The following is a 25,858-nucleotide window of genomic DNA, read 5'->3' as shown; positions in this document are numbered from 1 at the left end:
GTCATGTATCTCAGTTCCGAGTCGGCTTTTTTATTAATTACGGTGCGTTTTCCGGAAGTTCAATTTCTTTTATTAATTTTTCAAATTGTTTTTCCTCATTTTCTCTGTTCCGGGCGTGGCCCGGGGTGTGGCTGCCTCCCGTATGGGAGGCCCCGCCCCGTGCCCTCCCGCGCGTCTCCCCGCGGCGGGGCGGCCCCGGGAACAGAGAGCCGACGCTGCCTTCTCCCCCATCGCGGCGGAAGTGACGCGCGGGCGGGAGCAGCGCGCGGCGGCGGCCATGGGCAGGAAGGAGCGGGGTGAGCGGGGCCGGGGAGCGGCGCGGGCCGGGCCGGGCAGGGCAGGGGGCCCTGGCGGGGCTCCTCACAGATCCCGCTCTGCTCTCAGATAAGAAGAAGTCCAAGAAGCGCCATTACGATGACGACGAAGACGATGAGGACGAAGGTGCCGGGAAGGAGCCGCAGGAGGCGGTGCCGTCAGCGGCGGGGAAGCAGGTGGAGGAGAGCGGCACCAAGGTGGACGAGTACGGAGCCAAGGACTACCGGCTGCAGATGCCCCTGAAGGCCGACCACAGCTCGCGGCCCCTCTGGGTGGTGCGTGCGCGGGGGGCGGCGGGGCCGCTGTCACCGTGTGCCCGAGGCGGGGACGCGCCGGGGCCGGGATCGCTGCGGGACCCGGACGGGCCCGGGGAGGGGAGGGGAGGGCCTGTTCCCCTGGCACTGCTGTGCGGTCAGGCCGGGAGCCCGGGGCGGGCCGGAGCGTGCGGGTGGAGAGAGCCTCGGGCGCGTCTGGGAGCGGGGTTTGATGCGGTTCGGGGCGGGCTTGTCCCCTGCAGCGCCGTGATTGGGGACAGCCGGGACGGGAGCCCCGGCAGCCTCCAGGCGGGGTCCCCGGTGTCGCGGCTGTGCTGCGGACCGGGCAGGGCACAGCAGCACTTCAGCCAGGCGTCTCGGGGAGGGCTGTAGAGGAGCGCCTTGGCTGAGACACGAGAGGGATTTGTCACTGCAGTGACACAGCAGCAGGGTTTTTACGTTGGAATGAAAAAGCTTTAAGACAGGCTGGCTTCATCTACTGTAGCTGGTGCCATTTGTTTTTTCTGCCCTTTGAAAGGGACATCAGTGAACTTGCCCAAAGTCTGGCTAGTGGTGCAACATCTAGGGAAGAGGTGGTTTCCCAGCCAGCTTCTGCAGGGTGCCTGTCACCGAGTGCTGTGACACCCTGACACCCAAGTGCTGTCTTTCTTTCATTCATTCATTCATTCATTCATTCATTCATTCATTCATTCATTCATTCATTCATTCGTTTATTCATTTATTAATTTTGCATAAAACAAGCAAGAAGTTTTGTTGTTCCAGGGGAATGGGACTGGAAGCTCGCCTCTACTCAAGCAATTTCTGTAGTATTAAAAAAGAAGGAATACCCCAGCATGTCAGTCTTGAAAAATTTTTATCAATCTGGGTGTGGTTTATTCATAGTGCCATGGAAGGAACATGGACAAGTCAATGCCTGGACCATTTTCATAAGACAAAAGTTACATGTTTATTCTTTTTCTATAATTTCATTATGAGATTCGGTTCAACTAATAACACAGTTGTGCCTTCAGCATTTGTTTTTATTTCTGTAGGCTCCTGATGGCCATATATTTTTGGAAGCCTTTTCTCCAGTTTACAAATATGCCCAGGACTTTCTGGTTGCCATTGCTGAGCCTGTGTGCAGACCCACCCATATTCACGAGTACAAGCTGACTGCTTACTCCCTATATGCTGCTGTGAGTGTGGGCTTACAGACAAGTGACATCACTGAGTATTTGCAGAAACTCAGCAAGACTGGTGTCCCAGATGGAATAATTCAGTTTATCAAGGTAAGGCTATTTTGCTGGCATTGAGAATACATGTTTCTACTAAGGAATTCCTTTCCTGCTGCCTCTGCCTAATTGATTTATTTTTTAATCATTCATCACTTTTACCTGTCTTATTCTTCTGTCATTGTTTCAAGAGAACATTTTTTTTCTGTCTTTTTGCATATGACATTGCTGCACACGTACTATTTTCATAATATATCCTTTGTGGGATTTATAAAAGGTACGCTTAAGTGTCTCTGTAGATCATTTCAGCCGGTATGACTTGTACATGGGGAGAGTTTCCTCAGATTTGCTCTGAAGGAAAAATGAGACTACGGGAAGCAGTCTGTAGTAGTGGGGCACTGTAAGACATCCTGTCTTATCCTGCAAGTGTGTTCTCACAGTCTTGGAAACAGTTTGAAATTAGATATAAAAAGTGAGTATCTGTGCCTGATCTCCTGCATGAGATGATGTGAGCATCTTCTGAAAATACATTTTCAAGTTTATTCCATGAGCATAACAGTAGTGCAAATAAATATTTTGTGGTAAGGTGCTTCCCCACAAAGAGCTAAAGCCATTGCAATGTTTGGTCCTAAACCTAGAGTCTCTCTTTTGCATGTTACTAATGACTGCTCTCTTTGTAGCTGTGCACCGTCAGCTATGGGAAGGTGAAGTTGGTTCTGAAACATAACAGGTAAGTGGCTTCTTCCTTAGCTCTTGTGGCAGGAAGCCCTCCAAAGGCACACCTGTGTGTGAGTGAGTGCTCTCAGGAGCTCTGGAGTCTCACAGCTGCCAGCTGAGTGTAACAGTTCTCAGGTATCACTTTTACAGCTTTTGGAAGTATTAATACATCAGCTGATGAATTGTGTTCGGTTATCCTGAGCTAGCGCTGGTTGTTGTCACATTCTTAAAAGTAGGTTGCAAATTTTATATTGTAGCTTGTTTGTTTATTGTTTGGACTTGCAATATGTCTTTGAGGTTTTCAAATCATTTGGGAAAGATAAGCAAATCCAATGGCAAGAGGTGGGTGCTTGTGTCTGTGTTGAATCTGATTTGTTTTAAAGCAAGAGGATAATGCTGGAAGGGGCCTGGAGAGGTCAGCACATATTTTAACTGTGATCTCCAACCAGCGTCATCATTGAGGAATCTCCAGGATGCATTTGTTTTAGATTTTTAGGTGGTTTTTGTTTTGGAAGTTTGGGGGTTTGTCTTTTGGGCTTTTCTGGTGCTGTGGACAGGACTTGAAAACACCATATCTGGTGTTCTCACAAACTCACCTCAGTTCAGTCTCAAAACAATTTACTTCACTTGCGTGTCACAAATAAGACATATAAGTCAGAGGTCTGTGTGGGTATTTCTGCTGGAGTTTGCCACTCAGGTTAGAGAACATTTGAGAAAGATGGAAGGATGACTGCACAGTACATGATGCTTTTGGTGTGAGTCATCTTTTAAAAGTTTTGGTTGCCATGTCTTTATTTTTAAATTAGTACCCCAAGATTGGATGCTTGAGAGTGCATCTGGGACAGCTATGCATTTAATCCTCTATGCTGCTTTTCCTGTGAATTACTCAGTTAATGAGTTCATAAAAATGCCTTTAATTTTAGGTATTTTGTGGAAAGTACCCACCCTGATGTCATTCAGCAGCTTCTGCAAGACCATGTAATTAAAGAATGTCGTCTGAGAAATGCTGAAGGTGAAGAGACAGAGCTCATTACAGAGACATTCACAAGTAAATCAGCGGTATGTCCAGCCATATTCTAAAATTACTGCAGTGATTGGAGTTGCTATTGTTTGTTTGTTGTATCAGCTTCATTCTGCCAGCAACAAACTCTGTCTCTTTAATGAAATTTGGGGGGAAGAGAGGAGCCGTCTCTAATGAAACCTTTGGTGAAAATTCATGTTCCTCTATTTCAGATTTCCAAATCCAGTGAAGCTGGCCTTGGTCCATCAACTTCACAGGGAACGGATGCTCAGAATAAGCCAGACGTCCCAGCTGACTTATTTGAGTTTTATGAACAGATGGACAAAGATGAGGAGGAGGAGGAGGAGGAAACGCAGACAGTGTCTTTTGAAGTCAAGCAGGTATGAATATTGCACAGAAGCATGAGAACTTTCTAGAAAGTACAGTGGCTCCTTGTTGGGTAGAGGTGATCATTGGAAGTCATTAAAATTTCTTTGCTTTGACCTTGCAAAGTTTAGAATCTTAGAGGGTGGCAGTCTAGATGTTTTTCCTTCCCAGCACGCAGAGCGCAGTGCTCACAGGCCAGAGAGGCTCCAGGGTCTCAGGGAGGTTCCTGTCACATGTGGCTGAGTATTACTTCCTGCAAGACTAGAATTCAGTGGAGGGCTGCTTTCAGAGAGCTTTTTTTTTTTTCCCTTTTTTTCCCTCCTGCTTTTGTTTTGTAACTCATGGTTGCAGAAGGAACTCTTTCTTGGTGGTTCCAATTTCATCACTTGAGAAGGGAAGCTGGAGGTTGGGGCACAGTCCTTGCTTGACCTTCAGAGAGCCTCTGTAGACCTTCTCGAGTTGTTTTTGGATTTGGTGATTCTAATGTTGCCTTAGTGGGGGCAGAAGGAATTTAGAGAAGGATAACTTGTTAGCTGTTTTGTTTATTTGAAAAAAGCCAGCTCAAACCAACAACCTCTTGGTGACTGATTGAGACCATCGTTGTGTTGGAGTAACTTCCATACGGGGTATGGAGGTTTTCAGGGTAACAGTTGTGCAGCTTTGTGTAACATGGAGAACCTTTTGTGTCTGTTACTGAACTCTTCATTGCAGAACTTCAGGGTGTAGTTTAATCATTGCCAGGTAAGCAGCAATCTGAGCTGAATGTGTTGTGTTCTTCCACCTGCCTAAAGAGCCCTCTCTAATATTAACTGTCGTTCAAAATGACAGTTTTAGGGGGCTGGGGCAATGACAAGTAAAGTTTCCGGAATAAACCCTAGCTCTTGTAGACTTCATAATCATCAAAAATAAATGTAACTTCACTTGGTACTATGTAACCTAGTTGTTTTTAGGGAAAAAAAAATTAATTCTTGTGGAGACTTTATCAGCTGAAGTTTTGTTTCCTCTTCAGGAGATGATTGAAGAACTTCAGAAGCGTTGTATCCATTTGGAGTACCCCTTACTGGCAGAATATGATTTCAGAAATGATTCTGTGAATCCTGATATCAATATAGATCTGAAACCTACTGCAGTTCTCAGACCCTATCAAGAGAAAAGCCTAAGGAAGATGTTTGGGAATGGACGAGCCAGGTCTGGAGTTATTGTCTTGCCATGTGGTAAGTTTCTGTGTTGTACTTAGACAATTTGTTCTTTATTTGCCTGTAGTAAAGAGAAATCCAAAGATGACAGCTACCTGGATTTCAGATGTCAGCAGGGACTGTTCTGGTCCCAGTGTGAAGAGTCCTGGTGGTTTTTATTGAGCTGGTGATGAGGCTGTGCTGAGGGAGAGCTGGGTCACAGAGCTGTCAGTGTCCTGACAGGGGCTGGGGAGCAGCTGTGGCACCTTCACACTGCCAGTCATGCTTCCGCTGTGCCCTCTGCCACCTCTGCTCATCTTCCTGGGAAATGTAAAGCTGTTGGCATTGGAATTTGTTCCTTGATAGAGAGTAGGGAAACTGGGGGGAGCTGGGAATACAGAGGTGGCATAAAGGGGCATCCAAGGAAGTAAAGAGCTTGTGTGCACAAGTTCTGGGCAGGGGACTTTGAGAAAGAAATGAGAAACATGCTGACTGAGACAGCCTACAGAAAACAGGAAAAAGAAGCAAACAGGAGACTGTGCCAGTACCAGTATTGGGAGAGGAGGCAATGCATAGGACATGTCATGAGGGCCTGAGTGTGTGTAAGGGGTGCTGGGAGGAGAGTGAAGGATGGGAAGATTTAAGGACTTGCTTTTTGGGGGAATGTGATCACTGGCAGAGACAGAGCAATAAAGCACCCTTAGGGAAGCTTTCTGTAGTCACCTGTAAGCAAAGAAATTTGCCTTTGCATGATTTCATATCCTCTCATGGTTTTCCTTTGCTCTTTTGTTTTGTTTTCCTCCTACTCCAGTGGTGTCTGAGAGATTAATGAGTGTCACTCCTCCTGCCCTGCAGGTGCTGGCAAGTCTCTGGTGGGAGTGACAGCTGCATGCACTGTGCGCAAGCGGTGCCTGGTGCTCGGGAATTCCGCCGTGTCTGTGGAGCAGTGGAAGGCCCAGTTCAAGATGTGGTCCACCATTGATGACAGCCAGATCTGTCGCTTCACATCTGATGCCAAAGACAAGCCCATTGGCTGTTCTGTTGCCATCAGCACATACTCCATGTTGGGGCACACGACAAAAAGGTCTTGGGAAGCAGAAAGAGTAATGGAGTGGCTTAAAAGTCAAGAGTGGGGCCTTATGATACTGGATGAAGTCCATACCATCCCTGGTAAGGAAAAGGTGTGCAAACCTTCTGTGTTGCACACATTGTTGATGGCCTTCTGCTCTTGTAGAAGTGGTGTTTTTTTGCTGTTCTTCTAACAATTAATTAGTGAGTAAATCCATGGCTCAGGGTTTTGAGACAAGCAAACTGCCTTGTTCTACCTTTTTTTTTTCTTTTTTACCTCCTGATACTACATAGTTTAGCTGACCACTAGTTTTCTGAAACCCTTCAAATTAGGCACTGTTTTGTGTAATAGCAGTGAAAAGTACAAGTTCCTCTGTGTAGGTTGATAAAGTGCTCTTAAAATACCTGAATTACATTTGCATAATTTTGCTGTAGACATATTTGAACAGGAGAAGAATTCATCTGCCTTATTCTCTTCGATGCAATGGCACTGCAGGCCAGCTTTTAATTTCCCTGAGTAACCATAGTGATTAACACACAGAAATAACTGTTGTCTTTGAAATTGCCATGTAATTGAGATCTGTACTACTGGAAAGCAATAATGTACTATTAAAGTGTCTGTGGAATAATCCTGGCTAAAAAAACCCCACCCAAGATCCTGTTAGCTATTCTTCCTTATTCTTATTTGAATCTATTTCGGTGTCTACTGAAGTAATGGATTTCAGAAGTAGACCTTGGTGATTAATTGCCTTTTTATCAAAGTAGCATAGTGCTGGCACTGTTCTGTCACTTTTGTTCTTGCTTGGCTTCATAGCAATGAAGGTATAGCAACTCCTCTGTGATCTCTGGCAGTACTAAAGATGAGTAATTCTACCATATCCTGAAAGTCCTGAATGTGGTAGTCAGCCAAGAGTCCTTGTGTCATAGTTCTTGCTAAGAAATAATAGAGACCTAAACCAAGCCATGTAACCTCTGAACATATTAATTTTCTCCTGGGGAATGGGAAATAATAAAGATGCCAGAAGGTTTACTCGATTTTCAGAGTACACTTGACAATGCAAAGTAAAACTGCAATAACTGTGAAGTTTTGCTGTAACACAGATTTGTTAGGAGTGTGTGTGTAAAAGGGGTACTATTTCCCAATGCTGTGCTTGCCTTATGTTCAGGGGTTGATGAAAATGTCTTTTAAAATTGCAGTATTTATCTTCTAAAACCATTAAGGAAAGTTAACAAAAAATTTGTCTTGGATTTCTTAGCAAAAATGTTCAGACGTGTGCTCACTATTGTACAAGCTCACTGTAAACTGGGGCTGACTGCTACCCTGGTCAGAGAAGATGATAAAATTGTTGACCTGAACTTCCTGATTGGACCAAAGCTCTATGAAGCCAACTGGATGGAGCTGCAGAACAGTGGCTACATTGCTAAAGTCCAGTGTGCTGAGGTGATGCTCTGCTTTTTGGTATTTTTAGTGTTCATTTAGTATGTTTATAGAGTTGAGAAAAATACTTGCAGCTCTTGTAACAAAGAAGGGTAGTAGAAATTTTAAAGAACATAAGAAAACACCTGCATATTTCAAGCCTGAACATAAGTGGGTGAAATCTCACCCTTTTTTCCAGTATAAAGGTGTTACCTCTGGTCTTTCCAGCATATGGATGAGAGATTAATCTGGTATCAAAAGAAGTAAAAATCTTTCACATAGTCGCATTAGAATGTTAAAGTAATCCTTCTGGAAAGCCTAATTCAATGTATTGCTCTGATAATTGACATGGAAGGTACTTGGGGAAGAGTATAACTTTCTCCAAGCTCTGTGTTATTTATAAGGTTTCAGCGTAACCATTACAGGGCTGCTTTTTCATGGATTTATCTGGTCTCCCGTTGAATGGAAGTAAAATTTTGGCAGCTGCAATGTGTTATGGTAGAGTTCTACAAAGGTTTCTTGTCTATTTGGTTTCTTGGTGTTTTTTTCTCCATTGTTTGTGAGGATTTTCAGTCTTTGCTTGCTGGTTTGGGGTTTGTTGGGGTTTTTTTTTGTCTTCTTGTTGTTGTTATTGTTGTGGTGGTTTATTTTAAACCTGTCTTGCTAATTTCATGCAATTCTCCCTAGCTGTGGTACTGGAATAAAAGATGCAGATGCAGTCAGCTGTTCTTCTTTTGAACGCTGTGCAAACTGGAGGTTGTATAAGGAAAAAAACCCGCTGTTTTGAACTCATAGAATGCAAGTGAAAGGCGCCTAGAAAATAATTGCTGAAGGGAGAGTAACCAGTCCTCAAATTCAGACTTGCATTTAGGCACTTCAGTTAGTTCTGCTGTGCAAGCAAAATTCTCAGTCCTTGAACTGCCCTTTAGTCATTGAAAAAGGAAACATGGGCTACCTTTTGTTCTGAATGATGGGGAAATTCTGCAAGTTTCTATTCCTTAGGCCAATGTTTTGAACTAACATATGACGACTCTACCAAAAGCAAAGAATAAAGAAGCCCAGTGTTGAGTCCAATACGTGCACAAGTGCTTTGCGTATTTGTTTGGATTTCCTTGAGGAGTAGGATCATTAATCAGTTTGGTTTATTGCCCTCAGCCAGGAAAGGTGTCTGGCTCACTCTGTAGGTGCAGTTCTTCCCAGGTGGCTGGAGAGGGCAGTGCTGATGTCTCATAGGGCAGATCATGGTTGTTGCAGGTGTTGCTCTTTCACTGCTCTAAAAGAGAATGAGCAGCCCAGTCTAAAAAGTTATGCAAAGTTTAAAAAAGACAACAAGCCTGTTCTTTTCCTGTTCTTTCAGAGTTTTGTAATTTACAAATAATCCCTTTTCTGAGCAGCCATACTAAGTTTTTGGCGTGCCTGTTTGCAAAATGTTAAAATGAGAATATCATTGGAGTAAGAAGTAGATCTTACTCATTTCCTAATCCTGCAGATACAAAATACATGTGTTTGCTGTGTACTCAGAGGCATTGAGCAATAGATGAAATCTTTTACTGTAGTCAAATATTCAGTATTTGTATCTCATTGTCACTTTGATGTAATTGTCTTCTGGTTCAAGAGTTTTAAGTCTTTCATGTGAACAATACACAATAACAATAGAGCCTATTCAGTGCGTGAGTTTATTTTTCATGTAGCCAAAGGATAATAAAAGCATCATCTGGCATTTAACTCACTGGAAAAAATATTTTGAAACAAAAAATTAGGTCTTATCAGTACAGAACTATTCATGTTGTTTAAATAAATGCCTGTAAATTGTCATTAACTTCCTTAGCAGAATGGTGGGTATGAAAGAGGTGGTAGTTTGTTAATTTCCATTGCGCAATGGATATGAGGGAATAACCCATGTATAGCAGAGTGAATGTTTCCTAAATTATATGCCCTATGGATAGTGTCAGATGTTATCAATACTGTCACTTCATTGGCTTAAACTTCATCATTTCTTCTTTTTTCATGCTACAGTAGAAAAAATAAGCCTAGACTTACTGAAGTACTATGGTTGTTATTTACATAATAGAAGAATTGCTTAGGTATCCTGGGGTGATGTTATTGTCTGTTGCAAACTTCCAATCAATCCTAGTGTTTTGGAAGTTCTAGACTCAATAGCTGTTAAAATAAAGGTCACTCCTTTGTGGATATATGAAGAAAGATGGGTCACACAAGAAATACACACAAAATACGTCTCAGCTTTCAGAATATGGATGAAAATTAGTCTTCATGGGAAAAGCTTTGACTGCTGTGAGAGACTACAGAGACGAGTTCATTCCCTTAATTACTGCTTTTAAAAAGTAGTAGCATTCAGTAAATTATTAAAGAGTGAATATAAAGTAACTATCTTTCAGTCTTGTTCCTGTCCCACTGCCTATTTCTGTCATAGATCTCAATGCCAAAGCATTTTGGAAAAACAGATTTTAGTGGTGCAGGAGACTTCACTGACTGGTAGCTTTCATTTTGGTACAGAGATGACTGTGTTAAAATCTGACCTGCACTAGACAGAGTCGTAATGCATTACCATCCCCCAATATTTTTTCAATTCCCACTGGAATTAAGTCAGTAAATAACAGAGTGCTATTTTGTTTGTGTGTGTGTTTTCTGATTGTAGGTCTGGTGCCCAATGTCACCTGAATTTTACAGAGAATATGTAGCAATTAAAACCAAGAAAAGGATACTGCTCTACACCATGAACCCAAATAAATTCAGAGCCTGTCAGTTTCTGATTAAGTTTCATGAGCGACGGAATGATAAAATCATCGTCTTTGCTGACAATGTGTTTGCACTGAAGGAATATGCAGTCAGACTTGGGAAGTAAGTGTTCACAATAAATGATGGCACTGTTGTTTTCTTCCTCCCACGACAATTTCCTTGCAATCTCATAGCTTTCAGTAATCTTTAACTATTATAGTAATAGTTAATAGTAAAATATTTTCTGTAGTGCTGTAACTCCAGTCTTCCTGTATAAAAAGCTTAGGAAGGTATTTTTGTTTCTGTTTTGCTTTTGTTTCAGAAAAGTTTACATCCAGGGTTTCTGTGAAAAATTTAGTATTTTTATTTTATTGTAATTAGTAAAAGCCAGTGGAAAATGAGAGGCTTTTAGAAATATCACTAGAACTGTTTCTTTAATGGATGGTAGCTTCCCCTGTCTCTCTGAGACAAAGGTTTTCAAATATATAATCTCTGGATCTTTCAAGATGTTCTGAGACTCAGGGTCTTCCTCTTCAGGTTCCCAAGAGTTCTTACCCTTGTCTAAAAAAACTAAGACAAGCTTTTTTGGGATCTGTGCTGTACAAGTGCACTACCTAGAACTGCAGTAATTGTTTAATAAACTAAAGGACGTTTCTCCCTAGAGCTCCTTGGTTACCTTAAATGACTGTAACATGCATGCAGTTACAGAAGGTTGTGCAAACAAGGTTTAATGAGGGATCAGCATCAGTCTGTTTGTTGGTAGGATTTGGGGAGGGATGGTCAGGCAGAGTTTGTCAGGATCAGGCATGGAGCAATTACTGGGAAACAACCATATAAGCTGGCCTCATACTTTCTTTGACAAGCACAAATAATGTGCAGCCTTGCTTGCTAGAAGCTGTGGGGCATTTTGATGGTGTATGATTGCATGTCTAGGAATTTCATCAGTACTCCTTAGCAAAACCACAAACAAGCCTTACACTTTCCAAAATTCATGATCAGTTCTGACTACAGTTTAAGGGACCGTGTTGTGCTGGCATGCTGTGACATCAAATAGCAAGCAGTGCTAATGGTGCTGGAGAAATTCCAACACCCGTGGTCTCTTTCATCATTTTTTTAATCTGTCTGGACAGAGATTAGCTGTAATGATGCCTCTGGAATGTCTCTAGCAGTGTTCAACGCACCATAGACAAAGCCTTTAGCACAGGCAGTGCTGGGAGGGGGGAATGCTACGGAGCACAGCAGTTGTAAGTGGGGTATATGCTGTAGAAGCGTGGCAGGAAAACTACAATAGTAGGTGGCCCCTTTTTATATTCTGGAGTGAATTCTGTGTTTCTCACATCATTTATGGAGTTCCAGGTTGTCACTCCTAGAAAGAAAGGAGGCTTGCAGTGCTGGACGAAGGTGAGGGAGCCTTTGTTTTAATCAGGCTTTGTATCAGTTTGCTGTGAGCAGGCTAAACCAAAGGGAGCTGTTAGTTTGTGCAGGGCAGGAATTCTGTGTGTGAAGGAGAGAGCAGCCCAGTGGGTGCAGCAGGAGTGCTGTGGCTGTGTGCCCAGCAGGAGCACAGCTCTCACTGCCCTTCTCATGGCCTGACGGAAGCATTCGGGCTGGGTGGGCTCCCACATGGCGGGAGAGGTGGCCACGGTCTGGCTGCCTCTGCTGGCTCCTCCCTTAACCCCCTTGCCCTTGGTAGTGGGGAAATATCAGGGAAAGACCATGCACATGGCAGGAATTACTTTGAATGCAATTTTTGGGGCCAGAGAATCCAAATTTGCTTAGCCAGCTTTCCCTCTGTTATGAGTCTGTCATCCAGTATAGCGTAGCTCATGTGCTGACTTTACTGGTGTTAGGAATATGTTTAAATCGCTGTTTCTGAAAGACCGTGCCTCTTTGGTTTTGTCAGTTATGTCAGTTAATGGGAGAGGAATCTATCTTTGCAAATCCCTTAAATGTCTTTTTGCAGTGAGGAAAATGAATCATTAAAAAAGAACCCAATTAGCACTTAATGTTCTAGATTCAGCAAAGTATTCAGGAATGCCAATGAATCACTGTCAGGTAGGATCTGGGCAAGTTAAAATGAGAGATTGATAGCCAGGGCTTCAGGATTATTCTGTTTTTAATACAAAATGCGTTTGAATGCTTTCTTGGAATTCTTAAGAAAAGGAAGGCTCAAAAATGCTTTAGTTTCAGTTTAAATCTGCCATTTAACTTCACAATTTAAATACTACATGAAATTTAGAATAAGACTTTAAGATATTACTGAATGCTACTATTTGAATAATGAAGGTATTTTTTCAGAGTTGACTCATTTGCCACTTTCATTTTTTAGCTGTTTTTTTCTAAAAGTCTGCTTAAACACACTGTATAGAAGAATTAGATTAGAGAAGACTAGGATTGTTTGCTAAAAAAACCTAGGATAAAGTTTGTAATAAAGAAAGCAAGAGGAGCCAGTGCACAGGGATTAGTTGGTAAGAATAGAAAAACTCAGTCCTATGCACTGCTGTGTTTATGTTCAGCTACCACTCATGTATGTGCAATACTAAGTAGAAAATTTCAGCTTGGTTCTTTGTGTTAGAAATAATTTGTGGAAATGTGAACAAAAGAGTAATTGGGAAACTTAACTCCATTTGTTTGGAGATGCTTGGTAACCAGCGTTTGGAAAAGTAGTGCAACAGATGATAAAGCAGCAGCAGTGCTGTCCTGCATGCAGCTCACTGTTTTTGCAGGGGCTTTGCTCTTTTTAGCTTTATGGTGTTTTTAACTCTGCTTAGGCAGAAATAAAACAGCCAGACACCGGAAACTTCGTAGCAGTCCAAATTACTCATGAAGTCTGTGAGTTGACTGAGAGTTTGTTTGAGCCTTTGGGATTGAGACATTAAATGTTCCATGTAATTCATTGTCAAACATTAGACATCATACGTGGAATGCCAGTGTGAGCTGCTCATGAAATGTTTGAGGCCTTTTTCTTATTTCAGTAGGCCCAGAAGGTATTAGAAGGGGCAAGAGGTTAGCTTTCAAAGCAAAAATTATTTTCCCAGGAAAACACCCAACAGCCCGTTTGTGACACCCAGTATATCCTTGATAGAGAAGCTTGTATTTTCAAGTGTTTAAATAGGAAGCAAAGGTTGCAGCTGTAAATGTGCTAACTCAGTACATTTGAGGAAAAAAATCTCTTTAACAGCTGCCTTCAGTCTTTCATGTGGACTTAGCAAATATATTCAGTCTGTTGATATACAGCTTCATTGGTGCACATAATTGCAAAACATTTGTAACTGTCAGAATTTCTTTCTGGCTGACTGGGTTGCTGCAGAGGGTTCCACAAACCCCTGGGCAGCTGCCATGAGGAACCAAACAAGCTAAAAGTAAACTGAAATCTGTACCAAAATCTGGTTTGTTTTCATATCTGCTCAAATGTGTCCTACCCTCCCTGCTATGGTACCTCATAAGAAATGCATGAGAAACGTTGAATTTATTTCATTTGTATATGTTGTGTTCTTTTCAGACCCTATATCTATGGTCCTACTGCACAAGGAGAAAGAATGCAAATTCTACAGAACTTCAAGCACAATCCAAAAATCAACACTATTTTCATCTCCAAGGTGAGGGAGTACATTCACCGTATCCTTGTGCCTGTCTTTGGAGTGAACTTTGTCAGCTGCACAAGTGTGGTGTGATTTGACATCTTCGTATCATAGCTCACAAAGAAGGCTGTCCTTTTCATCTAGTGTTGGCTAGGAAATGTGGAAATAAGGGACTGCTGACAGGCTGCTGCTCTGTTGCAGGTAGGGGACACATCCTTCGATCTGCCGGAAGCCAATGTTCTCATTCAGATCTCATCCCATGGTGGGTCACGAAGGCAGGAGGCTCAAAGACTGGGACGAGTGCTGAGAGCCAAAAAAGGTAAAGAAGGTGGTGGTTGGGCTCTGGGCCTTGGATCACAGCACCCTAGAGCAGGAGAAACAAGATGTTCATGAGGTTTCTTTATACTGTCCTTGCATTATGTTTTAGTCAAAGAGAATATACCTATATACCTGGGAATGAAAATGAAGCATTTTCTGGGTCAGTAAACTTAGTGATGAGAAAATTTCTAAAGGACAAAAAAAGCTGAAAGAAATCTGACTTTCTTTTCTTTGGCGGTTCTCTTACGTTTTCATTCCTTGATGTTTTCTTCAACATGAAATTGTTTGTGAGGAATCATAATATTATTCTAAGAAGCAAGCCTCTAGAAATCACATTTTTGATACTGTAGATTACTTGCTTTTAAAAATTGGATTTGTTTTTTGACTAGTGTGTTTTTGTAAAACATGGGCAAAGGAATTTTTTTGTTTTGAACAATTACTATTAAAAGACTTTCTACTCAGACTTAAGCTCTGCACACTTATTTTATGTGCAGTTTGTGCTTGTTACAGGTAAGGCTTTGTTAGAAAATGCAAACGAAACCCATGTTAGTGAATTGACAAAGTCTTAGTGAAACCCTGGGTTTTAAAAGAGAACCCTATTACCAGAGTAACAGACTTTAAGGATGTAAAATGTAAAAAAGGATGTAAATGTAAAAAAAAAAATTTTTACACAGCCTGGTATATGCTGGTCTTCAGGTAGTGCTATGAATTCTTAGCTAAGTATCTTTGTTTCACTTTTTTAATTCAAAACCACAGCAAACTCTAGTTCACATGGATAAAACTTTTCCTTTGTCTTTTTCTGTTGAACTTTTTTGACATGCACTGCTCTTGACTTTTCACTTCTTCTTGACATAATAGACTTAAATTTTAACTTTCACCTTGCCTAGCAGAATAAAGCAGCAGATTCTTCTTAGAGCGCCTGTGTGATTGTGTTAGTCTACATTTCCTTTTCTGTTTTTGTCTTGTCACCTATCCTGAAGTTATTAAGAACAAAGTAGGAGTTTCCATGCTGTGTCAATCAGTTTATGCAAGGTCTGGGTGCAGCTAAACAATGCAAATAGTTTTTGTGGGGACAAGTTACTTAAGTACCTGTTTTCAGTATTTATTCCTTGGTTGTTCATTGTTGCAGTGTTCCAAATGAAACTGATCACTGAGTGCTTTTGTCTCCTAGGCATGGTTGCAGAGGAATACAATGCCTTTTTTTATTCCCTTGTATCCCAAGACACTCAGGAAATGGCATATTCAACAAAACGGCAACGGTTTCTTGTAGATCAAGGTTATAGCTTCAAGGTAACTCATCCCTTCTATTTATTATGCTTGAGGCCTAAGAATGTAGTTTTCATATTGTTTAATGTTAGCATTTGGTCCAGTACTTGAGAATTCTGGTTGTGGAATGCATTAATGAAGGTTTTTCTTGCAAGTGAGAACCGCTCCAGTGTTGTTTTACCATCTATATTGTTGTGAGGGCAGATACAAGTAGCTTTTTGTACAGCTTTTAGAAAGATAAGTGTTGTAGCTTCAAACCAGGCACCCTGCAGAGTGCAGTGCATGTTCCTTCCTGGTTGTTTTGTTTGTGCTCTTCAGTTGTCCATCTGTGCAGGCCTCCCATTATATCGCACTGGTGTTGCATAAAGCAGTGTTGGGTGTTGTCAGAGTGGGCAGCAGCAATTTAGACAACTTCCAAAACTTAGGAAGTGACAATTTCCAAAGAACTCCAGTCTCAGACCAGTATTTCACTATGTCATCTTCTTCTAAACATAACCAAAGCTCCTCTATATTATAGATTTCATGGTGTATCTCATTTATTTTTCTGTTAATGCATGGATTTCCCTGTATGCTCATCTGTTAGGCTGTAAAGGCAGCAGAGTATCATGATAGCTCTTGGGTTTAGGTAAATTATTCTTTCAAAAAGCTGCAGCTTACTGCTCTGATTAGACGCCTTCCCAACAAGAAGCAGTACTGGGGAGAATGAAAAATAAGGCTCCCACATCTGGCTGTGCAAGAGCTTGTCTGTATGAGGCACCAGTACGGGACATCCCCCTGAACTGCTGGGCTGGAGCAAATTCCTGCTCTGTAAAGAGCAGCCCCTTAAAGAGCTCTTTAGAAACAGAGGTGTCCTGGTCTTTATAGGTGAAAACTTTGTTTCCCTTTGTAGTGATTGTGTTTCAACAAAGTTGTTGGTCAGTACTAAGCTGCAACTAATTACATCAAATGCATCTCTGTGGCTATAGCCAGGAAGATTAAAGCAATCCCTTTACTTATATTTGAATGCCCTGGATTCTAGAAGTAAGAAAGAGGTTAAAATAGAGGGATCTCATTTTGCAAAGAAGGAGCTCTTAGTCCTTGGAGCTTTGGTGTAATGTGGGACAAAAGCAGTGCAAGTGGCCAGCTTAGTATCTGGAGCAACATTTTTGCTGACCAGTACTGGCATGTTCTTTATTTGCAGATTAGAAACAAAACATTAGAATATCTATTTTCTTCTGTTTGCCAAACTTAGTCATAGCTGGCATCAAAGAATAATAGGGCTGAAAGAAACTTCCAAAAAAACATCTATTGTGTTTCTTCATTCCAAGCAAGGATGAACTGCGTGTATGCCATTCTCAGTAGATGTCTGCCTTCTTAGTATTACAAATATGGAGACTCTATCTCATCTTTAGGTAATGATTTCAATGCTAATATCCTGTCCTTCAGAATTTGTGTTCCTCAATAACTAAAAATTCATTACTAGTTAAAAATGGTAACAGTTTTCACTTTTTGTTTAGGATTTTCTTCTTGTCATCTCTCAATAGCTTCATTCTCTGCCTTTCATCAAAGAGAACTAGAGTAATATGTTTTTGCTAAATCCATGTAACTTGTCTTTGCTCCTTAAATATCAGCCTTATTACAATTTACTGCTTGGAGTGTACTGCAAGCTGTTTTGTTCTGGTTAGCTAACCGGTTGCCTTTGCTATTGCATTGTGTTTTTATTTAGAGACCAAATGTAGGATATACTAAATTTTAAACCAGTAGCAGAAGAACTCTGTATGTTAAAGAATTTGAGGTAACTTTTGAACAGAGCATCAGTTGGACAGCTTAAAAGATGATGCAGTGAGAATTCTTTCCATTCTATGAATCATGCTAGCACTGTTTTGCAACCAGAGCTGGAAACAGGCAAATGCAATTTTAAATGGATTTTTGTGACTCCTTTTTCTTTATTTTTGGGATGACCATAGCACATAGCCTCCTAAAGAAACAAGGAGTTACCATAGAGTTCCTTTAGCCTTGTAGAACTGATTCTTTCCATGAATGGATTCTTCAGGCTTGGATATTTTCTCAGGAAAGCATCTTTTTTCAAACTAGAGATTCCCACAAATAACAGCCCACAGCACTGATTATTTGTTCCAGTGTTTCCCTACCCCATTTTTAAAAAATGGTACTTGGCAGTTAATATGGATTTCTTTTACCTTTATTTACAGTGTTTTTGTGATCTGTTCTAACCCAGAGGTTAGAACTTCTGAGTTAATTAGTTTCTAATTGTATTAACTCAAGAGGTAAGCGGAAAAGATGAGGAGGGAAAACACTGCATAATCAGTGGTTGAATTAGAATGTCTTTCTCAAAAACTTGTCAAGTTGGGAACAGTGGGAAAACTGATTGTTACCTATAAACATACACTTACAAAAAGCATTTAACTACAGTGAAAATTCTTGTAAAATTTTCAAAATACCTCTGGTTAAAGTAAGTTGCCTGTTGCAAAGCTTTATAACAGAAGCTTGAGATCTTTTCAGTTCTTCAGAAGAGGAGGTTTGTCAGCTGATGGAGCCCATGGCACTGCATTGCCAGTAGGTCACATGTGCCCTGTACCCACAGTTACCAGATACCAGAGGTACTGAGAATTCCAAGGAGAACAAACCTAAGTGTTTAAGTACTTAAAGGCTGGAAGAGTCCTTTTGCTCTGTGGATGATGCTCTGTTGCAGGTTGCTGCACTGTTTCACAACAGCTGTACATCTCAATTTGTTAGGGTTTTTTCCCCATTGTCCTGAATGTTTCTTGCTACAATTCTAAGTCTCTGCAGAGCTAGTGGATTGTTGTTGTTAAATATAAAATACTGGTTCTTAAACTAGATAAATCTAGAGCCTACAGCATGACACTAACCTTGCACTAAGTTGAATATATACGTGAGTTATATGTGCTTGGTCAGGTTCTTGGTCAGTGTTTAGCTGACATGCTCTGCTCAGAGCTTTTCTTCTTTTCCTTTTTTTTTTCCCCCAAAGATTTGTCTTTTGCATTTCCAGATAGAATATAACAAGAGACATGTGTATATGTATATGTACATCACTTACCAAGATTTTATATGTATCTGTGCTATCTATAGTGTGAGGTTTTTCCAGCCATTAATAAAAGTTGAAGGCAGTTCCAACAGGATATGGAATCAGACATACTTCTCTTGGTTTTAAACAGCTAACAGTGAGGAGGAAGAGCCCTCACCTTGTAGTGTGCTCTGTTTCTTAGGTAATCACAAAGCTGGCAGGCATGGAAGAAGAAGAACTTTCATTTTCAACCAAAGAAGAGCAACAGCAGCTTCTCCAGAAAGTCCTGCAAGCATCTGACCTGGATGCTGAGGAGGAAGTAGTTGCTGGAGAATATGGTTCAAAGTCAGCTCAGGTAATGAAGAATTCTTTGAAAAGGATGACCACAGGTGGGACAGGACTGGGCCATTTTATTTCCATCCAATTTTAAATGTAATGTTCCCATTGTTGGCCTGGTATCTTTGTGAAACATTAAAGAATGGATTCATTTTTTAATCTGCATTAGCCTTTAGCTATTGGAATAATTCACTTGTTGGGGACTCAGAAGAAATTAGACATGGAATTTATGTCCTTCTCTATCATATTTGGAGGAGAAGGTAACAGATCTATTGTTAGAGATTTTTAAGTAAATCTTTTAAGTCACATGCAATGAAAATATTTTTAAACCTCTGATCACACACTAAGCACGTGCCTGTGCTTGTACTTGCAGGTGTCCCGTCGTACAGGCACCATGAGCTCCATGTCTGGAGCAGATGACACGGTTTACATGGAATACCACTCCTCACGGAGCAAGGCTTCTTCTAACAAACACATCCACCCCCTGTTCAAACGCTTCCGGAAGTGACATCCTTCACATGGGCATCTTGTTGAAACTGTGGATGCATGTACTTGTTCCTGGAACTGAAAAGATGGAGTTGTAATTTATGACAGGTCATTTAAAAGGCTCTTTTATATGCATCTGTATAGCCACATATTTACTTACCAATGTATGTGCTCTCATAGGTGAATGGAAAAGCAAGGAAGGAACTAAATCTTACCATGAAAATATTTTTAGGAACTTTCAGATACCAATATGTCAGAGCACATACTTTTTTTATGTGTGGCACTGTGCTCCTTGTCTTATGCCCTCATTTCCTCATGACCAGAGGGCAGAAGGATACGGGCCACTTCATTCAAGAGAAATACTTGTCTGGTTTTCAGGGTAATTAATAGATTTTATTTTTATCAGCTGAAGATCCTTTTTCAGAAGAGTCCTGAAAAGGTTTTGTAAATGAAGTTTGTACTGGTGTTTGAAATATTATTTATCTGATTCTTGTGTCTGCTCAACAACATACTGTTTTTCAAAATGCTTAAATAAAGTCATTCAGTAAACTGAACAAATCCTGAGAGGAGCACTTTACATTATATTTTTAAACTGAGAGGCTAACTTATACTTGTGAGATTACCTGTATTAAAATTCTAACAAATTGGTCAGAAATACTTCAGAGTTTGAAGACAAGAAGAAAGAGGGACTCTATCTCCAAAGGAAACTCAAGGAAAGCATTAGGAGTAAATGCAAATGAATTCTGTGCTCATTTTCCTAATTTTTCTTGCTACTGTTGAGAAGTTGCTCAAATAAAAACTGTTTCTCTTGTTATTTATATTCTATTTATTAACCATGCAATAAAAACCATTGTAGCTGCTAAACAGTGCACTGTCACCACAGAAGTTGTTACTGATACAAAAAGCATTTTGATTTCTGACAAGGTGAGCTGGAAGAATATGTGAAAGAAATATTCCTGAGTTTTTTGGGGTTTTTTTAATAAAGATTGCATTATAATTCTAGAAAATGATAGGAGAAATGGTGGTGGTTTGTGGCAGAAGAGTGCTTTTTAAGTAACATCTGCTTAATAATGTAACATGCTACTTGGTGTTGTATTAAGAGGTGTTATTCCACTGGTTGTTTGTAGGGCTTTAGGAACAACCTCTGTTGGTTGAAAATAGGCTGGTATAAAGGTTTACTATACTGGCAGGAGCATGCATGGTACAGCTATTCTGGTTTTACAACAAATGAGCTTCAGAAGAATACTGAATTCTGTTTCTTATTAGCATGAATTCACAAATTGAGAATGTAGAAATATTGGAAGCGTTTAATAATTGAGAACAGATGGTGCTTGGTTTTGGTCTCAGGTAATATTTGAAAAGGGAACTGATCTGCTTCAGTTTAAACTTTGTTTAGGCTCTGAGCCCTACCCTGTAACACTTGATTCTTTCTCTTATGCTGAGTCTTCTGCCTCACAACCTGGAACCAGCCATAGTAGTGCTTGAGTGGCTTATACAGAAGAGATAATTGTTTAGTATTCTGGTGCTGATCTCCTCTTCCTGGTATAAAGCACTCTTCTGATAGTGTTTTGGACCAGCTCTAATGGCAACAGCTGCAAAATGGCAATTTAGTATAATGGGAGGGGCCTGTGACAGGGGTTTAGTTGAGCAAATCAGACAGTGTCCCTCTGCATAATTCTCTCTTAAAAGCTTTATGAATTGCTTTGAAATTACTCTCCACCCTTCATAAACTTGGAAAAAACCACAACCACCTACTAAAAGCAAATGGCTTAATACTGGTCCCTGTAATTGTGGTATCACTAGTAGTAGCTGGATTTAGTACCGCTGTAGGTCATGTGTAGTAAATCGTGACTAATGATATCACTCCTCCAAGTAATGTGTGTGTGGGATGCAGTACATTCAGCATCAAGCATAATAGTTTTACGAGGTATGAATGACTCCATGCATCAGTGATAGCATCTTGGCATTCAAACTTTTAAATTCATTATGTTGGTAAGATGAAGTGGTAATTACTGCCCGCTGTTACTGCAGGCTGTAGCAGCAAGTGGCAGACTGTGCATTTACTCACTATGGCTGAGTTGGTGCTGCTGCACGCGGCAGCACCTGTACCATAAGAGGGTGGGCCAGGTTGGTCACAGAGGAGCTGCTGGCTTCTTCTGTCCTGCTGGCCCCTCACTACCCCTGCGCTCTGGCAAGGCACCCAAGGGTCACAGTAGACAGCTCCAGATCTGTAATCCCAGTCCTCTAGGAAACTAAATTGTCTACAAAAGAACAGATAGTGTGGCAGAATTGTGATTCAGATTATGAGTGATGCCAGAGGCAGGTGAACTCAGGGGTAAGTAAATGATTTCTTGGAAGTCTGTGAATAGAGGAGGTGTGATTTTCTTGGATGTAACTCGGGTTTCCTTGCTGGAAGAAAAGCTTTTTCTCTGCTCCCCAGCCCCCTCCTTGGTCTGAATTCCATTCTTTGGAGACTTAATCTTCTTCAGGAATTTGTTTAATATTTGCTGTTTGTATTTCTGATAGGCTACAATACTGAAGCTTGTGTTTATATGCGCTTCCTTCTTGTGGCAAACCAGCAAGTGTCCATATGAAGATGTTAATGCTTGAAGGATGCTGCTGTTACTCATTAAAATGGCATTCTAGACTAAAAGGGCACAGTGATGATGGGGTGGCAATTTCACAGACTTACAGCTCACAAAGCACTCAACTACAGCCAGTTTTTTATCTCCCTATGCCATCCTGATGGTCATTTTTCATAATGCCATACTTTCCTCTATGTGTTTAAAAACTCTGGACTTCAAGGCAAGTGGTTCTCAGTATAACTTAGTGGTGTATGCCCTAGGAGGCACAGGGCAAGGATCTAAATCTATAAGAAGTCTGCAAGTAGAACTGAATTCTTTACAGTTGATTCATGGGGGGTTTTATTAATGGCTGAACAGTAAGTCACAGTGGCATTGGCTTGCTTGTTCTGATGTAAATTCCTTCTTTTTGTACAACATTCAATCAGTATTTAGCCTGTGAAGTTTAAATTTGTCTTGTTTTCAGGAAAAAACAGGAATTTAGAAAGCATGTAAAATTACAAAGAAGTAACTTAACAACTTGAAAGAATCTTTCAGAAAATGGGTTTGAGGACAGTCAGAAAAGGCAAAAATTATGACTTACTGGCTTTTTCAGTAAAAAGGTTTTAAACTACACTGAAAATTTTTGCTTACATTTTTGACATTGCAGCCCCTTTTCAGATTTTCTTTGCAAATGTTCTGAAGAACATATCTGTGTAGTCTTAGCTGAAGGTGTTACTTGGGCAAAGTTAAATACCTCCCATGAAATCTCTTTTATGTCCATAAATTGTAAATGATTTATACTTGTAGCTATTTCAACAGTTATGTAAAACATACAGTACCATATTTATTATACTGGATATAATAAAAGTATGTTCAAATAATTACAAATCAGATATAGCCAAGACTGTTAAAAGGTGAGAATAATTCTAAGAAAACAGAATTCCTGGTAAGATGATAATGTAACCATTGCCTCTGAATACCAATGTTATTGTAATAAAGAGCTTCGGCTGAACTTTGTGAGAGTTCATGCAAAGAGGAGGGCAAGTTTAAATTGGATTTAGGAATAACTAAACGAAGGTAACAAAGTACAGTTAATCAGACCATTAGGGGGTCTAGACTGAGAGAACAGCAGGACTGCGGTTTTGAAGACAAATTATCCAAAAATAATACATAATCTAAATTATCAATAAGCCAAGTTTAGTTTATACTGTGATCCCGTTACATAGCAAAAGTCAACTAAAACTGAAGCATGTCTGCTGTGAAGAGGCATGTGCTCCAACTTGTTTGAAATAACATAAGTCCCAACTGACTTGTTACATAAAACATATTTTCAGACTCCAAGGACCAACAGGCTAGGACAAACGTCATTGTTTAAATTTAAAGAACTCTGCGTGTGTTTCCAAGTTGGTGTTAAGATATCTGATAAATATATATACTGGTAGGTTGTAAAAGTAGGAGAAAATATTTATCTTTTAAGTCACATAAATGTGTTTTGGCTGGCCTATGCTGATGGCATAACTCCTCCCTTCTTTATGGTTTGGTGGTTTTATGTGGATTGCAAGGAGGTTTTGTAGAATGGGCACTATAGTCACCATTATTCCTGGGAACTCTGTGTCACTACTACTGGACTTCTGTTACCTGAAACAAGTCTGTGTTCATATTTGGGAGGAAAATGGGACCAGACAAAGCCAAGCCCCTCCACCACTTCAGGTTATCCTCTAAACCTTTCACCCTCTTCGGCTCTTTCAAATATTTGTTGGCTCCTTTCCTTTATTCTTCCTTTCTCTTTTTCAGGTCTATACTAGGAAACTTATTTCAGTTTCATTGTCTCTTGTCACGTAAATTTTGGTGTTTACTCATAATGTTGACTACTGAACATTCTGCAGTTTGCAAGTTTGACCTCTAACTCAGATTCTGCAGTAGTAAGGATGCGAAGTGTGTCGGTAAAGAAGGAACACTAGTGGCACTTATGTACACTAAAACTCTAATGTGAAAGTCAAACAGAACCACATAATTATGATCTGGCAGAGCAAAGAGAAGTGAATGATTTAATTACACATTCCATGTTGTGGTAGCCCACACCACATTCATAAACATTCCTTTCCTGTATTCAGCTATTGAACCACCTTACAATTTGGCTCTTGTTGTCTGGAGTACTCTTTTTGTACAGTTTACAAAGAAAAGGAAACTTGTATCTGCACTGATGGGTTGCCATGGTATTACTGATAATTATTGTAATGTTTTGATAGTGCATCAGAGCTGCATCTTTTAGTGGCTCTGAATTTCTACTCCCTCTGGCAAGCTGCCTATGAATATCTATTATTTATAAATATTTTTGGCCCATTGGCCAAAAAACACCTACCTTTGGGCCACCACCTGCATTACAAAAAAATTGTTTCTGTGGATGTCAATCCATTCATCTCCTTTTGTGCAAGGAAGGTGCTCTATACAGATTTGCATAATGGCACCTTTACACCCCTTTAAATCCTTCTGTTATATCAAAGAAATCTGGCAATTTTAATCATTAATGCATTGCCACTTTCTACTCTAATTTTGTTCTTTGTTACACTCTGCCATTGCCAATAATGTACTCTGGAAATTCTTCGGGATGGTGTGGTTTTGGCTTTGTTTATCAAACACTGATGTCTCCTTGTAACAAAATTACAAGATGGTAAGCAGTAATGGAGGTGTCTCACAGAAAGTTCCTGGGTCAGGACTCTTCTCAAATGGCACATTCTACTCCTTCTTTAAAACTAGAGCAAGTATAAAAGCCTATTCAACATTAATTTTATACATTGGGCTTGTATTTTGGTGGGGGTTGGGATTTTTCTTTCAGGTTTTCTGTAATTTTAGGTGATTTTTTTTTTTACTGTAATAAACATCTGCACGTGACTAATGAAATAAACTGTTTCAGACCTCATACTTCTGAGTGTCGTTTTAAAACCCAACAGCAGTCTATATAGACAGCAGAGAATGCATCCAATTCCTCAGGAGATGTAGCACAATGGATTGCTAGAATATTTTCATTAATTTCGCTCTACTGTAATTGTATAAGCTGCACATATAAACTTAATAGTTGGTAATCACAAAATGTGTGACTGGTATTGAAAATTTGCTGAGGTTTTCCAGTAATGAGATCTGTATGTCTGGAGCTGCTTTACGGGCTGTGCCAGGTGAGCTCCCTGTTCCACTGAAATCACAGATTGTCTGAGTGTTTGCATGTTGAGTTTTTTAAATGGGGTCTGTGTTTCAGACCATTTTTACTGCAAACAAACAGAAATCTAACAATAAGTAAACTGAGTGCAGATAGGGTTATACAATATAGTTCCTATGCTGGGACTACTGCCACCTCCAGAAATTCATCAGAAGGAAATCAGGTACTGTTCTGACGAAGTACTTAAAGGATAAAGCTTCAGAAGCTTTTTCAAGTATCCTGGCTAGAAACAATGTCCTACAATGATGTTCATGGAAAAGGGGTAGCAGGGGAAAATAGTGGACTATTCCAGGTAGGGAAACCAGAAAAAGATACAGAGAAAGCTACTACCCAGTTGAAAAACTGTAACCTTTACAGCATAATGTATCTAAGTTTATCTCATTAGCACATTAATAGCAGCAGATGCTTTACCTTAATCATGTATGACTCCAAATTAAAAAAAAAAACAAAAACAACCACACTGATAGCTGTGAGCAGGATTTTCTAGGAAGGGTTCACATATTCCTTCCATCAATCTAGAAATTACAATGTTAACATAATTTAAAAATCTGTGTAACTGTTTCTCTCCAGAGGGAGAATTCTCTATCTTTAGATAAGTATCAAAGAAATAATGTAGCTACACTACATAGAAATGTATAAAGGAAAACTTCAGAGGTTCCCTGGTGATGTTCTTGCAAAGCTCAGTGATAGCAAGTACATAATGTCCTGTGATGCCTTGGCTACCTGAAATGTGATGTACCAAGGCTACCTGAAAAAGTAATCAAGAAATC

The 25,858-nt window shown here is 40.3% G+C and overlaps 1 protein-coding gene across 1 annotated transcript; it reads left to right on the top strand.

Moving 5' to 3' along the window:
- Nucleotides 1–194: 194 nt before the first annotated feature.
- ERCC3 (ERCC excision repair 3, TFIIH core complex helicase subunit) lies at nucleotides 195–20,124 on the top strand. The gene is made up of 15 exons (XM_058840084.1): nucleotides 195–296; nucleotides 385–590; nucleotides 1,622–1,858; nucleotides 2,482–2,531; nucleotides 3,442–3,577; nucleotides 3,752–3,919; nucleotides 4,915–5,119; nucleotides 5,936–6,250; nucleotides 7,405–7,589; nucleotides 10,222–10,424; nucleotides 13,804–13,900; nucleotides 14,084–14,201; nucleotides 15,372–15,490; nucleotides 18,691–18,843; nucleotides 19,198–20,124. Exons 1-15 carry the CDS (start codon nucleotides 278–280, stop codon nucleotides 19,330–19,332), a joined length of 2,346 nt encoding a protein of 781 aa, XP_058696067.1. The 5' UTR covers nucleotides 195–277; the 3' UTR covers nucleotides 19,333–20,124.
- The last annotated feature ends 5,734 nt before the right edge of the window (nucleotides 20,125–25,858 follow it).

This window comes from Poecile atricapillus, chromosome 5 (genome assembly GCF_030490865.1).
Source record: "Poecile atricapillus isolate bPoeAtr1 chromosome 5, bPoeAtr1.hap1, whole genome shotgun sequence".
NCBI lineage: Eukaryota > Metazoa > Chordata > Aves > Passeriformes > Paridae > Poecile > Poecile atricapillus.
The sequence above is the reverse complement of the archived record's forward strand: the minus strand, read 5'-3'. Positions and strand labels throughout refer to the sequence as shown.